Source organism: Aythya ferina, assembly GCF_964211825.1.
Source record: "Aythya ferina genome assembly, chromosome: 1".
Taxonomy (NCBI): domain Eukaryota; kingdom Metazoa; phylum Chordata; class Aves; order Anseriformes; family Anatidae; genus Aythya; species Aythya ferina.
In genome coordinates, this window is record NC_140296.1 from 139,036,456 (window position 1) to 139,054,334 (window position 17,879).

At 41.1% G+C, this 17,879-nt stretch overlaps 1 protein-coding gene across 1 annotated transcript in view; it reads right to left on the reverse strand.

The window, feature by feature from the left end:
- Positions 1–17,879, reverse strand: part of PIK3C2G (phosphatidylinositol-4-phosphate 3-kinase catalytic subunit type 2 gamma) — a 215,961-nt gene that overhangs the window by 3,661 nt on the left and 194,421 nt on the right. The window contains exon 32 of the mRNA XM_084526130.1: positions 2,770–2,895. Within this exon, the coding sequence (XP_084382256.1) occupies positions 2,770–2,895 (126 nt within the window). The remainder of the gene's footprint in view (positions 1–2,769; positions 2,896–17,879) is intronic.

A 17,879-nucleotide genomic window follows, 5' to 3' on the forward strand; every position in this document is an offset into this window, starting at 1 on the left:
GGCCATGCAGTAAATCAGCAGGACAGCCAGGACTGGATTTCAAATATTTTTGGCTCCAGAAAGTGAAGCACTACTGACCTACAGGAGTCTAATGACATTTTAATCACAAATGAGGGACAGTTGCTTCTCCTTAGGTAGCCATGGCACACTTCCTAGATTTGCTCTTAATTGTCCAAATTAGCTTTGACGCACAGTGCTGGCCAGAGCTGCGGTGGCACCTGGCTCCTCGTCCCCCTCCATCAGGCTTCCTGGGGCAATTCACGTCACCGCAGGCCAGCAGCCCCTCTGCTCTGAAGGCAGCTGCAGTAACACCCATGGACTGGTACAACCCAGGTGTATTTACTCATGTTTCCCCCATGCCCAAGCTTCATAGGCAGGATGGAGGGAATTCCGTCTTGTTCTGGCAAAGCACACATGGTCCTGTCTTGGAGGTTCACTCATTTTGGGGGTGTGCATGCATGCAGGCACTTCAGAGACAGACGACAGTGAGAGTGAGGGCTTGTAGCATGCCTCATGGCAAATGCAATACATACGAGCAAGAAACCACTGCAGCTCATTGCCACTTTTCATGGTGAGAATTTAAACTTAAATCGTTCAGATTCATTTTGAATCAAGTTTTCTTACTTTTAATGAAAGTATTCTGGAACCTCCCAAGTGATTACTTATTCCCAATAGTGACCTATAAAAGCTGGTATATAATTTTTTTTTATTATTATTATTATTTTTTTTCATTGTCCTGCACCCATTTTCCCTGTGTTCTTTCTTTTCTTCACAACCATAATTTTTTAATGCAATGATACACCAGTGTGAATGCAACAAACACCAAAATCCAAATAGAGGAACAAGAGAAAAAAGGAGTGCTTGTTAAAAGCAACTCCAAAACATTCAGCATAGTTCATTCTACTGTTAATCCTCCTGGACCTTCACATTTTACACTCACACATATGAGTAAAAATCAAAAATAAAATGCACTTTTGCAAGGTTGATAATTTGCTGTAGGCAGTCATAAGCAATAAAAGTACAAAACTAAAAACAAAAATACCCAAGAGAAGCACATTTCAGAATTTTCTCAGTCTTGAACATGGAGAGAAATTAATATACGGTTTCCTTCCAGCCGTTTGGCTTTAATAAAAACTTATGAACTCATAAAAAAGGCTAGTACATTTCTGTACACAGCATTTTGGACAGTAACTAACTTAACAGACAGCTGACTTATATTTTTAGTTGTTTTTCTTCCCTGGGGCTTCTTCTGCCTCAGTCTACCAGCCTTGGACACAAAATGCATACAGAATGATATCACATATGGAGGAACAGAGCTGCTAACAGCACAAGCTTCGGGTTTGAAATGTCCAAGTTCAGTGGAGCCATATGTCCCCACTGCGATTAGCAGTTCCTTGTGAAAAAGATTGAGCATCTGTGAAGAAGGTTGTAAGTTTTGAGTAAAGGATATTCAAGTTTGCATGGATTTTCTCTAATAGCAGTAGGATGGTCCTTAACCACAATTAAACCCCCTCCCAGTGAATACTGTCTGACTGCAGCCAGGATTTTGGATTTTCTTGTATTCAAATGGGTCTAGTAATGATTAGAAACAAAATTGCCTAACAGTGTTGCTAGATGGTTCTTGTCCATAGCTCATTTTAGATATTCCTAAATGAATGTTAAATATAAAAATATATATTTTTTAATAACCTTCAAATGTAAAGAAATTACTTTGGCCAGGTTGATTAGCCTCATTTTGCTCTTTGATTGAAAACAAACAAACAAAAAAAGAATAAAAATAAACCCTATTATCTTTTTGTTTCACTGCAACACTATAGGCAGAAGAATCTATCTCAGCTGTTAGCAGCAGTACTACTTGAGGAGCCTACTTACAGCAGTCATCGATGTAAGTAGGTAACTTTAAAATCATTGAGAAATAAGAAAAAAATCAAAATCCCAGGACTGGGTAACTAGGAGATAAGGACTCTTAGTCTCAGCTGACTAATTTATATTTCATCGTATCTTATCTATGAAACAGGGTGGAGTGATAATATTTTCTATGCCTTCTGCTTTGAAGCTTGCTCAAAGTACATTTGTAAATTGCCTTGAGATCTTTAGGAGATTTGCTATATGTAATACTTACCATCTCCAATCCCACCTACTGTTTGAATCTCATCTCCCTTTACGAAAGAATATAGTTTATGCTGTTTCTCATTTTATGGTAAACATTTGTCCATCCAAATGTTTCTCTGCTTAACTCCAGAGGCATAAGCACTTCAGTGGTAAGTGAAATAATTATATATGGCTGTGAATTGCTAGATTTTGACATAACAAGAACTGAGCTATTTATTATTGTGCTATCATTTAGGACAGTGACAGCCAATTTGGTTGTCCATTTTCAAATGCAAATTTGAATAACAGCATCCATTCAATTAGTATTTGTGCTTTTTATGCTATTATATAAAGCTGAATTTAAAATGGTCTAGGTTTTGGTGCAATGATGCTGGGGCTCATTTGGCTAACATTTAACAGTGATTATGGTATAAGACCAAACAGTGTGACTAATCCAAACACTTTCCTAAAGAGAAAGATATAAAGAGACTGCCTCACTTCTGAGAAAGAAGCAAAAGAGAAGATAGTTTCCATTTATGGTTCCGCTTCTGATATGTTCCTTCTGTTTGATAGTACTCATTGTAATAGCTCTAAATGCTCTATTGTTATGGTATTTCAAGAGTAGATAACAGAAATCAAGCACATAAGAAAGGATGGAAGAAAGTGAACAGTACTCACAATTTCATTGTAAGTAGGGTCAGTGCTTTTTGGAACCGTTCTTGTTTTCCTTCGACTAACCTCATCAGGGTCCGGCAGAAGATAAAATTCAGCATGTGCACTTGGGGCAGAGCCATCTGGGAGGCGCTGAAAAACAAAATGGTCATAAATATGAATACCTCTGCTATAGCAAAGAAAACAAATAAAGAAATACCAAATGAAATCTGGACTATAAGCAGACACAGAAACATATTACATTCTCAGTATTCTCTTGACTAAATCAGAGTGCTAATACAGTAAACAACAGGCATTCTTAGAATTCAGCTTCATATTGAATCAGAAAAAATAAACCAAATAATACAAGGACAATGCAAAATTGCCTATCTTTAATATTTTACATTCTGGTAGAAAAAAATCCTTACGCCTTAATCTGCTTTAACTCAATTTAAACTGAAACAAAGTCTAGTCCTTCCAATTTCCAGAGTAATGTATAGAAACTGGATTCCAGCTGATATGCTCCTATTGATTTTAACCCCTAAATAGCAGTGCCGATGCTGGGGAGAACTGTTTGTTTCTAAGCATATTTCATAAAGCATATTACTACAGAGGAGCCAGGAGCATTTCCTGCAGCAGTAAGGGCAGGATAAGGAACAGGATTCTTATAATAACAGTCTGTCCCATCTCTTCCATCACATAGCTGCAACCTCTCTTTAATTTTCAAGCTCAAATTACTTAGTGATATTCCAGATATTCCAGTTTATGGTAGCTACTCCAGATCAGAGCCAGTCTATTTACCAGGCTCAGTCATAAGTTACTGCTGGTGGGTGGACAGCATTTGGATAACCTCTAAGCAGCTGTAAGCTTATTACTAAAGCAATATTTCAGTTACTCAGAAAACATATTGGTAGTATGAGAGGCTTTAAAAGAACATGCAAAAAATACAATGATGAATAAGTATGGAAGAGGTATCTTCCCAGTATATGTAACTTAATTCTTAGCTTATAATTAAGCAGAAACCTTTGTGTTGGTAAAATGCATTAAAATCAGAAACACAAAGTGGGCATAAATGTGTGGGTGTTTATCTACATATTGGTAATTTCAGTAGTATTATCAGTATTTCAGGCAGCAAGTTTACCTGATAGCTCATAAGCAATCCAGTGACAGGATGCAAGTGAAAATGCAGGCAAAAAGCAGAGATCTTGAGATATATGGAACACATGAACCCAGAGCATTCCCCATGCAGTTGCATTTATATTTCCCATTGTAGTTTCACCTGGCTCAGAATAAAATGGTTTCTCAGATTTTGATTATTCACAGTATGCGACCAGAAATATGAGTCTTTCTACAGGCATTATCAACACCATACTCTTGTGATAGGAGAAAACACTGTTGTCTTAGCAATAAATAACTTCTCTTTTGGGAAGAAAAACAGTGCTTGTATGTGTAAGCAACCAGTTCTTGCACAACAAATCTCTGATTTTTGTTATCTGAATTGATCCTTCAAGGCAGATGATACGGTCAACTGGAAAGTTTAATACTGCTGTGGTTAATACTATATGCTCAAATCGTCACATATGGTCAGCTCTATGTGAATGATTAATGATCTTGACACTAAGCTCTCCAAAATATATCTGATGTAAAATATACATGGGATTTAGTTAGGTGAGATTTAACTGCCAAAATATGAATGACATTAATGGCATTTTCCTAGGACTAAGTACTGTATTGTTAACACAGGACTCATAATTTACACTATCAATTTAAAAGCCCATCTCTATTGATCTAAGACTATATTAACACTTCAGTTAAGAATGACAAAAACAGTAAATTGATCAGTCTGTTAAAAATCAGAAAAGAAAAAGATATTTAGCATATTACCAGTCCAAGAAACCAGGATGGTAACTGTAATCAAGCTCTTCCCTTTTCTGTGAATAAAGCATCACTGTAAGTTGAAGACACAAAAAGGAATCTGCTTTAAAAAAAGAAAGGAGTCATTCTTACCAACTCAACTGCTGTGACCCAGCACAAGGATCTTCACTATCTCAAGCATGGAAATGCAATATAGACAGAGTCTTGTAAAATGTCAGGTTTTATAAATTGTCTCAGCAGTGCATTGCCTAACCAGGGACCACGTCAGAGCTAATACTGGATGTTGAGGTAAGCAGCACCTGAAAAGGGTACTGGGCTGAGGAACTCAGATGGTAGGTAAGAGGCTACAAAGGTAACAGAGAGAACAACTGCATCTGTTCAATTCCACTCCCGTTTGAGCTGCCAAGATAGTACAGGGTGCAGTTGCCTGTACTGTGCTCCACTGCACCCCTGAAGACAAAAATGCAGATCAGATCATGCATAGCAGTAATCTCCATATCAAACAGGCTCAGCCTGGCAGTCACCTGCCAGGGAAAGAACCCAAGCTGATTGCTGTGAGATTGTTTAACAGGACCTGGGTACCAGTAGTGTACACAAGGAGTTGAAAAAAAAAAAAAAAAAACAACAGATAAATTTGTTGCAATGCCCTGGATCTGCTCCTTGTACCCTAGTAGCAATTCTGGCACATTGGCCTTCAGCCAACTCACCTAACCTGTCAGCTGACCCCTCCCAAAACTCAGGGAAGACACTTTGTAGTACCGCTGTGGCCATAGGAAACATGGAGAGAAAAGTACTTCCTCACTATGCCTTTGAAAGTAGCTAAAGACATGTTGAAAGGGGTGAGTAGGAGGAGAGGGTCAAGACAGAACATCAAAAAAATATATATATAAAAAAATTTAGCAATTCACAGAAGAAAAATCAGGGCAGAGCAGTTGCCCTGGGATCTTTCAAAACTAAAACCAAAACCACTTCTCATGAATAGCCACAATCAGCAAACTCTTAGAGGTAATGTAAAGGGCAGCCACCTGAATTCCAACTACAGATCCTAGTTCCATCTGTTTGTTTGGGCTTGTTTTGGTTTGCTTGGTTTGTTTGTTCATTTGTTTTTCCTTCTTTGCAGATAGTGTTTTCCCACTTCATCTTCCCTTGCTGGGAAGGCAAAGGGAAGACAAACTCCAGATTCCACAGTTGTCACAGTTCTCCATCGGCAGTGGCACTGGTATGCCATCAAATGATCAAAGAGCTTCAGCTGAGCACTCTTCAAGCCAGATCACATCTTTATGACGCAAAATATCTAACAAAAGTTGCTCAGTGTCAAAAAGGCTCTGTTCCATTGCACACTCATCATTCAAAACTACAGAGGAAAGGCAGGTATAAATCAGTCATGGTTTTACAGGAGCAGAGTCTGGGTAGCTCATATGTTGAGCTTGTGTCGGTTTCTCTTCTGGCTGGCACAATAGTTTAATTGTTTCTTGTGAAGGGCCTGCTTCACCAAAGGATTTCTTGAGACAAGACTACTGGTGGTCCTTGAAAGAGCTGTACTTTGCTAGGCCCTCCCTGCTAGGAACAAAGTGGGATATTGTTGGTTTGAAAATTGTAGTTTGAAAACAAGAGTGAGATTAACATGGTAGAACTATAGTTTTAAATCTAAAATAGATGAAATTTGGAGTAAGTTGTTTTATTAAGACAACAAACATGCCAGACAAAAATCTCAAGCATTTGGGAAAACTAGGTCTTTCTCAGGCTTTCACATATGAGTTAAATGCTTGTTTGAATGATGAAAAATAGAGAAAATAACAGAACTTTTTTCTTGCTAAAGATGATGTCTTCTGTCATATTCCACAGTGACACATTTAGAGAACAGATATGCTGGGCTATCCTTCCAATTCTGACTCAAACTGCACTGGCAGATGTATAAACTTAAATAAACATGAAGAACATCTGACCTAAATGCCAGACTTATTTACTCCAAACAATATCTATTCCGGGGTGGGTCCATTATAAACATGTAGTCAGATTTCTAGCAGTTTTATGAATAGTTTTAAAACCCAGCCAAAAATCCCTTTTGTTATTAGTGGATCAAAAATCACTCATTTCCATCCATAGTCCAGAAGAGAAATCATAAGGTGCCTTGGGAATGCCATTTTGCACTTTAACTACTTTGCAAAACACTTCTATCTTGAACGTACTTGTGATCTAGCAAGCAGAAAAAAACTTTTATACCGAATTCTATTTGCTTAATTCTCTAACCATTTAATTAATCCCAAAGTAAAGGAAGTTTACTTCCTTTAAATGAAGTTACTTCCAATTTAGATTACTGTCTTACTTATGTATTCTTGTAAATACATTCCAGCAGTAAAAATCCATAAGGCTGCAAAGGTGTAAAAGCTAGTTCACAACAGAAATGCCATTACTCTTCTTGTTATGCCTATGGACAAAAAAATAACCAACCAACCAACCAATTGAATGAACAACAACAACAAAACCACAACACAACAGTGATTTTGATCTGTAAAAAAAAAAAAAAAAGACCCTCATAATGACTAAATGACATAATGACTAATTATGGCCCTCATAATGACTAATGGAGGAACTCAATCACAACTGTCTGCATGTAAGCTAAAAAAAAAAAAAGAAACACAACAACAACAACAACAAAAAAAACAGTTTATTTTTGAAATGTTATTATTCTAAATTCATGTAGTAGGTGATGAAAATATTTAAAAGAGAGATGGAGTGAGAGAGGAAAAAATACGCTGGATCTGCTTCTCTCCACATCTGTAAGTCAATACTGAAAAACTAAGACAGACGTATCTATTATGGGTGTGTTCCATTCTTCACTCCAATTTTATTTTCCAAAACTAAAAAAGTATTGATATTTACTTACAGAAACCCACGCAGATAGGTTATGTTCTGTGTAATTTAATTTTACATATGATAATTGTAGCTGGGAAATAATGGATGAAATTCAATTAATTTTTCCACAGGAATTACATTATCTTAATGACTTTTCTCCCTCAATCATTACTAAGCATCCTCAACTCTCCTTCATGATGGGTTCTTTATTAACATTATGAAAGGGCCAACTACTTCAAAATTTGCCATATTTAAACTACACAATTTAGCATGACAACATGAATACTGGGTTTCACTCGTAAGAATGTAAAGGAAAGTTTTATGATGTTAATGCAACAGATGTTGGGGATGATCTATTGTAAAGTTCTCTAAAACTCATCTCTTCCTAAGTGACATCAAATTTTCTCTTTTGGTGACTGTTGCCTCAAATTTGTATCACCTCATCAGCTTCTCGTAGTGTTAGACATGCAGATATTTTCCTACTTTTTGTCCTAGAGTGAAACAGATTGATGGCTCCTGAAGATTTGATAGTTCCAGCTGCTGTTCTTTTTCTCATTTTTCACTTTCAACCATCTTGACAAAAAAAATAAATGATCAAAGGTAACTTGCATTAACTAATGCCACCTTTACTCCTCTATAAATAACTTCCTTTCTTCCTCCAAAATTAATTTCCTAGACATTTTTCAAAACTCAATTGTTCTCTTGCCCTTCTTCAATGAAAAAAAAACACATATATAATAAAAAATCAGGGTCTAAAAAGGTTCCTATTTAGCTACTCCCACAAAATGAAAATAAGAGAAAAGCAAACTTTCATTTTGTCCAGTAGCTCTAGCTCTGTTTTCCTATCTCTTACCTTCATCTATTGTTTTTCTTTGAGAATTAATCTTCTATATTGTGAAGAAAGGACTGCAAAATATTGCTTGATATTTAAAATAGAGTTATCCTTGCATTTTAAAACACATAAAACACATACTACTATAGCAAATAGGGAAAGGAAAAACAAACAAACAAACAAACAAAACGCTTCAAAACTCCAAAGCAAATACTAAATATAGTGGTGAGACAGATTTGCTTATTATCCATCAAAAGAGAATTAGAAAAAAAATCCACAGAAGAAATTAGCCTTGCATCACAGTAACCTGTATAAAATAGTAGTTGCCTCCTGATTAAATTAAAATGAGACAGAAATGTGGGAGAGCCATCAGTGTTGCTGCGCTGTCTTTCATTTTCTCTGAGAGACAGTGTAGTCCATATGTAACTTAGCAAAGAAAAGCAAAACCTGTGTAAGCTGCACCTTCAATAACTTCAATAACTACTGCCTTACGAAAAGCTAACATTGTCTGGGCTAAAAGTATCTGAGAAGATAATCAGCCCTAAAATAATGACGTTATCAAGCAAAAAACTCCTTCAAAACTAGAATAATGTTATGTAAACCTTAAGAACAAACCCTGTGAATGAGACACTGAATACCTGTAGTCTAGTCTGCTACTACACTATTCATTTTCCTACCACAAAATATTTTCAAATAATTTAAAAAAAATACAAAAGAAAATCATATTTGCAATAACTAAAAAACCAAATACAAAAGAAGATAATCCAGTATATTGCTATGGTGCACTCTGCATGCTCTGCTATTGGCAAAACAAATAGAAAAGCAAGCAGACAAAAGTAATTGCACAATAAGGTATTTTTTTCACAATCATCCTTTTTTTTTTTTTTTTTTTTTTCACCCCAAATTTTTAAACATTTAGCTGCTGCTCTGCAAAATAAGTTTTATTATATTTTCTGGTGCTGAATTTCTTGCCCTCTTCTCTGTCAGCAACTTCATTCCTATTACTAACTTCATTTTTATCTCCTGCAGACATTCAGATATGTACATGAACAGAGATATTCTGTAACAGAGGACACTGGCATGGAGGTTGCTGGCAAAGCAAAAACAACAATAAAAAAGAAATGAAATTGATCTCAATTTAATGCAGGTGAGTAAAAAAGATATGTTGTTTCAGAAGAATATATATGATGTTTCAGGGAAATTCTCAAAGGCATTTTTGGAACAGTCTTTTTCTACTTTTCTGAAACCTGGTAGCATCAGTGGTGTCAGTGAAGCAAGCCTCCAGATGGGCTTTGTCATTTACTATGATAAAAATGCAAAGGTGCTGTATCTGCATCTCTGATTTGAATCTCCAAAAATAGCTTATGCATATCGTGTAGTCCAATACCTTGAACATCCTCATCAACCTACCCGTTCTGCATGCAGCCTGTCAGTGCACCAAATGGACAAATTGTGCCTAATGTAAGCGCTGTTAATTCAAGGGAAAAAAAGCAAAGCAAACAAAACAAAACAAAAAAAAAGTTTTGTTAACTGTAGTTTGTTCCATCCCTTTCTCCCTCACATGAAATAAGGCATTTTGGAAACAAACAAACAAACAAAAAAAAGTGCAAGTTTTCTGTTTCATATTTGATTGTAGTAGAGTAGCAGGGAAATGGACTTGTGCAGTATAGCTCTTAATAAAAGATGATATGCTGTATTTTTAACAGGGAGAGCTACAGCTACTCTGGCAAAATAGGGACTAGAGCTGTCCTGGGTCACAAAATCTCTGAAGAATGAACCAGCCATCCAGCCAACACCCTCCAAGGTCTCATGGCTGTCAAATAAGAAAAAATAACCCTCAGTCACTGAGGCAGAAGGAAAACTTCACAGCTATGGGCCAGAAATTTAAACGCCAGTTCTGGGCAAAGCTGTTGAGATGCTGACATATCCAAGGGCATAAGTGAGCTATGTATGTAAGTACCCATAAAAGTCTAAGCAGGTTTCTGTAATGCTGTTAAGGAAGTAGGTGAGAAATGGTTTCATCTTAATGTATTATAGACAACTCCAGGTGGACTTGGTTAAACCGCCCATGCATTGGTGCCTGGCACCATTTGAGATAAAGAAGATGCTTCAGATATCTGCATAAATGGTCAGGCAACACGCAGGCTTTATGTGAAGCCCTCCTCTTCTGCAGCAGCAGCTGGAGGACAGATGAGACATGTTAGTTTGTCTCCTGTATGTTCAGGAAAATGAATTGGGCCTTAAATACCCTCTGATCAAGATAGAAGCTCAATTGTTTAGGTTGGTCTCCAGTTTCTAAAATATTCTAAAATATTGGTGCCTCACATAACCTGAGGTGCCAGAAGATTTGTATGGAGTAGGATATATAACATAGGCTTCATGGAAAACTGGCACCCTTTGAGCAGCACTGGAGAAGAATGAAGATACTTCATGGTACTCAAAATAACCAAGATCAGACAAATAAACTCTCTCACATCATATATGTATGTGTTTTATTTCAAAATGAATCCAGTCTAAATAGGCCAAGGCACACAGGAGTTGTTGTTGTTGTTATTATTATTTTCATTAACAAATATTTATGAAACATTTCACAATTTTTTTTTTCTTTTTTTTTTTTTTTCTTCTAAGGAGGAAGAGTTTCTGGAAAACAGCCTGTGTCCCACAAGATTCAGGGCTACCTAAGAATACATCAGAACTTCTGATCTGCTTCAGTAGTTTGAGAGGAAAATCCACCTAACTCCACTTAGAATTAAGTAAATAAAATGAAAACTTTCCTGTGATATGCAGAAGGTCACAAGGTTATCCAAGGTTTCTAAGCCTTTATTTCTGTAAAGCTCTGAAATCAGAACTGAACACTTTCAGAAAGATGAAGAAAGGAACTGAGATGTAGCTAGTGTTCAGTTTGAAAAGAGCAACTTGTACTGATGATCCAAAAAGAGATGTATATTAGGATAGTCACAGTCCTGAATGAAATGGGGGAAGAGTCTGTACAACCATATGACTATAACTTTCAGGTAAAATAGGCTCATGTCTTTTAGTGACCATACACAATAGCAGAGGAGGAGGGCTACAAATTAGTTCCATCAAGTCATGATCCAACTTTATTTGCATCCACTACCGTTTCTGAATGAACAAAAGAGAAAAAGATGACTTAGAATGACTTGTGTCCCTGCCCAGCCCACTCCAAGCTTACATCTAGCTCCTGAGGCTCTAACACCCCTCTAATACTCCTTGTAACTCCAATGCCCAGCACTAGATTACTGGGTACTCACATAATGTGGGTATCAAAAACTTGTCAAGATTGCAAAAATAATATAAAAGAATGCATATATAAATCCTGCATAACCAGAAATGTAAATGTATATTAAACGTGCAAATGTATATTAAATGTACTGCTTACAGTAAGATTTGAGCAAGAATAACATACATTTTTTTTTCATGAAAGAAGGAAGTGACAAGATATACTCTAGATTCCCGAATCCCATTCTGCATTGCAATCTTCAAGTCACTTAAGTTGTGTGTTTTTCTTTTCTTCAGGTCATGTGTTTTTCTCCACACAGATAAAAAAATCAATATTCAGTCATGCCTTAAAATGGTTTATTCAATGGATGAGCAATGTTGGTGCAGGATGTAGAATGCAGAGAATAGATTTCATGAATAGATCTCTGAAGCCTTTCTTCCAGAATTACCACCAAGTCTGTAAAGAAGCTAAACCGCATTCCTTCTTTGTATTTTCCTCTCTGCACTCTATATTATTGTTGTGTTCAGAACATTTAATTTTCAAATTTATATTTAGTTGCAGGATCTATGAAACTGTCTGAGATACAGTGATCTACTTTGGACCCTTAGAAACATAGATCATAGAATCATAGAATCATAGAATCATAGAATATCCTGAGTTGGAAGGGACCCTTAAGGATCATCAAGTCCAACTCTTTGACACCGCACAGGTCTACCCAAAAGTTCAGACCATGTGCCTAAGTTCACAGTCCAATCTCTTCTTAAATTCAGACAGGCTCGGTGCAGTGACCACTTCCCTGGGGAGCCTGTTCCAGTGTGCAACCACCCTCTCTGTGAAGAACCCCTTCCTGACGTCCAGCCTAAATTTCCCCTGCCTCAGCTTAACCCCGTTCCCACGGGTCCTGTCACTGGTGTTAATGGAGAAAAGGTCTCCTGCCTCTCGACACCCCCTTACGAGGAAGTTGTAGACTGTGATGAGGTCCCCCCTCAGCCTCCTCTTCTCCAGGCTGAACAGGCCCAGTGACCTCAGCCGTTCCTCATACGTCTTCCCCTCAAGGCCTTTCACCATCTTCGTAGCCCTCCTCTGGACACTCTCCAACAGTTTCATGTCCTTTTTATACTGTGGTGCCCAGAACTGCACACAGTACTCGAGGTGAGGCCGCACCAGCGCAGAGTAGAGCGGGACAATCACCTCCCTTGACCTACTAGCGATGCCGTGCTTGATGCACCCCAGGACACGGTTGGCCCTCCTGGCTGCCAGGGCACACTGCTGGCTCATATTCAACTTGCTGTCTACCACGACCCCCAGATCCCTCTCTTCTAGGCTGCTCTCCAGCGTCTCATCGCCCAGTCTGTACATGCAGCCAGGGTTTCCCCGTCCCAGGTGCAGGACCCGGCACTTGCTCTTATTGAACTTCATGCGGTTGGTGATCGCCCAGCTCTCCAACCTATCCAGCTCCCTCTGCAAGGCCTTTACGCCCTCATTTGAGTCCACAACTCCTCCAAGTTTGGTGTCATCAGCAAACTTGCTCAAAATACCCTCTATTCCTACATCCAGATCGTTTATAAAAATATTGAAAAGTACCGGCCCTAAAATGGAGCCTTGAGGGACCCCACTGGTGACCGCCCGCCAGCCTGACGCAGCCCCATTTACCATAACCCTTTGGGCCCTGCCCGTTAGCCAATTGCTCACCCATCGTATGATGTTTTTATTTAGCTGTATGGTGGACATTTTGTCCAGTAGGATCCTATGGGAAACCGTGTCAAAAGCCTTGCTGAAGTCCAAAAAAATCACATCAGCTGGTTTCCCTTGGTCCACCATACGGGTGATCTTATCATAAAAGGAAATCAGGTTAGTTAGGCAGGACCTACCCTTCACAAACCCATGCTGGCTGGGACCAATGACTGCTTTGTCCCCCAGGTGCGCCTCAATAAGTCCGAGAACCAACTTCTCCATGATTTTACCAGGCACTGACGTGAGACTGACAGGCCTGTAATTGCTAGGGTCTTCTTTCTGACCCTTCTTGAAAATCGGCACAACATTTGCCAGCTTCCAGTCTACCGGGACCTCTCCAAATTCCCAGGATCGTTGAAAAATAATTGAGAGAGGTTCTGCGATGACATCCGCCAGCTCTTTCAGCACCCGGGGATGAATCCCATCCGGACCCATGGACTTGTAGGGATCCAGGTGGAGTAGCAAATCCCGCACACGTTCAGGGTCAGTTGGGAGTTTGTCATCCCCACCGTCCCGGTCCTCCAGCTCAGGGCACCCTGGGTCCCGAAGCCCATCATCGGCATTGAAGACAGAGGCAAAGAAGGCGTTAAGCGTCTCTGCTTTGCCTATGTCATCGTCTGTGAGGAGACCTTCCCTATCAAGGAGCGGCCCTATGTATTCTTTAGTTCTCCTTTTTCCATTTACATATCTAAAAAAACCCTTTTTATTTTCTCTCACAGACACAGCCAGCTTCAACTCTAGCTGTGCTTTGGCCACTCGAACTTTCTCCCTACAAACACGAACAGCATCCCTGTATTCTTTCCATGACGCCTGGCCCTCCTTCCAGTAGCGAAACACTCTCTGTTTCCGCCTAATCTCCATTAGAACATTCCTGGTTAGCCACGCCGGCCTCCTGCCCCGCCTGCCTGACTTGCGATATTTTGGAATTGCCTTATCTTGTGCTTCTAGGAGGCATCGCTTAAAGAGTGACCAGCACTGGTGGACATCGAGGCCTTCAAGAGCAGTTTCCCAGGGGACCTTACTGACTAGTTCCCTGAGCAGCCTGAAGTCCGCTTTCCCCATATCTAGGGATGAGGTTTTGGTGGCACTTTTCCTTCTGTCACCATAAATTTTGAACTCAACCACTTCATGGTCGCTATGACCGAGGCGGCCACCAATCACCACATCTCCCACCAGACCCTCTCTGTTTTCTAGCAACAGGTCTAGGAGGGCACCTTTCCTAGTTGGCTCCGTTAGCACCTGTACCAAGAAGTTATCATCTAGGTGCTTCATGAACCTCCTGGACTTGCTCGTGTCAGCCGTGTGGCACTCCCAGTTAACGTCCGGCAAGTTGAAGTCCCCCATAAGGACAAGGGGAGTTAATCTCGAGGCCTCTCTTAGTTCTGTAAAGAATAATTTATCGGCGCTATCATCCTGGCCAGGCGGTCTGTAATAGACTCCCACAACGACATCCCCTTTATTCGTTCGTCCCTTGATCCTTACCCAGAGGCTCTCAACTTTGCCATTGCCGACCTGAAGTTCCACACAGTCCAGCCCCTGCTTCACATACATCGCCACCCCACCACCTCGCCTACCCTGCCTGTCCCTCCTGAAGAGCCTGTAACCATCTATCGCAACACCCCAGTCACAGGACTCATCCCACCAGGTTTCGCTTATGCCGATGATGTCGTAGTTGCGGGACTGGGCCAGGACTTCTAGCTCATCTATTTTATTCCTCATACTGCGTGCGTTTGTGTAAAAGCACTTCAGGTGCGTCTCCTTACACTCAGCACCTTGTGGATCTGACCAAAGGACCCCACTGGCACACAGCCCCTCTGATTCTAGCGTACCATCCCTTAGGTCTTCACCGGCGCGCCTGGTTTTAGCCCCTTCCCCCTTCGACTCTAGTTTAAAGCCCTATCTATCAGCCCTGCCAACTCCTGACCTAAGATCCTTACCCCTCTCTGAGAGAGGCGCATCCCATCCGGTGCCATCAGGCCCGGTGTAGCATAGACCTTCCCATGATCAAAGAAACCGAAATTCTGCCGGTCACACCAGTCTCGAAGCCACGAGTTTATATGAACAGTACGTCTTTCAGCTTCGATCCCCCCTATCGGAAGGACAGAGGCAAACACCACCTGCGCCCCTGATCCTCTAAGTAGTCGCCCCAAATCCCTAAAGTCTCTTTTGATCGCCTTCGGACTTCTCGTTGCTACTTCATCACTACCAGCCTGAAAGACCAGTAGCGGGTAGTAGTCAGTGGGCCGTACCAGGCGCTTGACTTTCTTGGCAAAGTCTCTCACCCAAGCCCCAGGGAGGCAACAGACTTCTCTGCGGGTTGGGTCCGGTCGGCATATCGGTCCCTCTGTCCCTTTCAGAAGGGAGCCCCCCATAACAATAGCCCTTCTTTCTTTTTTGAAGGATGATGTGGCAATGCGACGTGTAGGTCGCATTGTCTTAGGCGCCCCCTCCAACTGGGACGGGTTTTTATCTACTTTGTCATTTAGATTGTCTTGCTCTAGTCCTTCATATCGATTATTTAAGGGTAGATGAGAAGGTGAGGTGGGCAGAGAGAGGGCTTGCCTACCACCCCGAATAGGCACCTGCCTCCATTCCCCCCCTTGATCTAGGTCTCCTCCCGCTGCCTGGCAGGAGGAGGGAACCTCCGTCTTCTGCATAACAGGAGACGCCTGTGCCGTGGCAGTCTCGTGAGCCTGCCTCAGAGAGGGTAGAGCGCACCTCCACCAGTCAATTTCCCTCTCTGATTCCCTGATGCTCCTGAGCCTGTTCACCTCCTCCCGGAGCTCCGCTACCTGGCTGAGCAGTTCTTCAACCTGGGCACACCTCCCACAGGCATACCCACCACTGCTGTCGGAGACCGACAGAAGGCTGGGGCACACTCTGCAGCCCAGGACCTGGACGGCTGCGTGTTTCCCCGAGCCCTCCGTCTGAGTAGCCACACTGGCGACCGTGGCTGGAGATGCCGCACGAGATGCGGAGGCCACGGTTTTCTGCCTGGTCGATACCATGGTCAGGTTCTAGGCAAGCAGGTTACAAGCACCGAAGGGAGAGGCAGCTGCAAAAGAGCGACGATGAGCCCCCCGCGCGCCCTGCCCGCGCGAACTGCCACGCAAACTGCCACGCCCTTTGACGTGCCACGCCCTGTTTGCCCATCCTGTTCGCCGCGCTCCTGGTCGCTCGCGCTCCCTAGGGGCAGCTTTTAAACAGCCGGGGAGGGGGTGCTGCTGGCTCCGCCCTCGCCTCGTCAGCCTCCCTCGCGAGGACAGCCGGGTCCCGGCGGCTCCCCCGAGTGGCCTCGATGCCGGACAAAAAGCCCTGTCCGCCTCGGTCCCCTGCTCCACTGCAGAACACGTCTGCCCCGGAGCCGATCGCCTCAGCAAAATGGATAGATCCCAGAATGTCTTATCTCCTGAACAAATACTTAAGACAACATTCACCTTTTCACTTTTCTTTTAAAATTCCTCTGCTGCCTGTTAGAGTGCATAAGATAAATTTCCCTTTGAGAAAGGAAACACATGCAAATGCTGTCGTTTTGTTTCTTTTTGTCACATATTCTTTTCTCTCCCTGTCTAGTCACAGATCACAAGTGAATGTAAAATGCATGTAGAAATTGTAACTACTTTTACTGTGCCGTCACTCTGCAGTTTCTTAATTTGTTAAAGAAAAAGTCTGTATGTGCCTGATCTAGACTACTTCTAATTTCTGAAACTGTATAGAGCTCCCTCCACTTTTCTGTAGGAGATTATTCTACAGCTTGTCCCCTCCTTTTGTAAGAAAGCATTTTGTTACATGATGCATGAAATTTCTCCTTCTTAATTGTCATTCATTACTTGTAGTTACACTCACGCTCAACATCCTAAATAATTCTTCTTGAACGTTGCTGTGTTCTCCCTTAAATATTTGACAATTGACTTGTGTCCTTGTTAGTCAGTTCTCAATTAAGTTAAGTTTAAGTAACAATAAATCACACCTGGAGAATCAATCATTCCCAAACAACCTTACTGAGAACTCTTCTTTGAACTTGTATTCTAGTTCTTAAGAAGCTTTCAGAGAGCTACATTCTAGCATGAAAGTCTTATAAAGATGAACTTACTTTCTGCACCATGAAACAAGGATCTGGCCTTTCCATTGTCATCTCTCATGGCAACCTCATGTCTCACCATTTGCGTGTTATATTTTCATGTATGGGAAATAGATCTGTAACTCCCTGAGGGGATAGTTTTCATTTGTCCAAGCTAGTTGTAGTGTTCTGTAAATTAATTTTATTCTCTTGATCATGCTCTGTTTCCAATATTATTTTGAAAGTTTTCCTCTTTTGCAACAAATGGCAAATTTAATTTATGTTCACCTTCATCTCTGTACTGGGTCTGGCTGGAAAGTTAACTTTCCCGGCAGCAGCCCATACAGTGCCGTACTCTGTACTTGTAGCTGGAACAGCAGTGTTATCACACCAGTGTTGTGTCTACTGCTGAGCAGCAGTGGCACAGCATTGGGCCTTTCTCTAACCCTCCTAGGGGGTGGGCAAAAAGTGAGGAGAGAAACATCAGTAGGGCAGCTGACCTAAACCAATCAAAGGGATATTCCATACCATGTGATGTC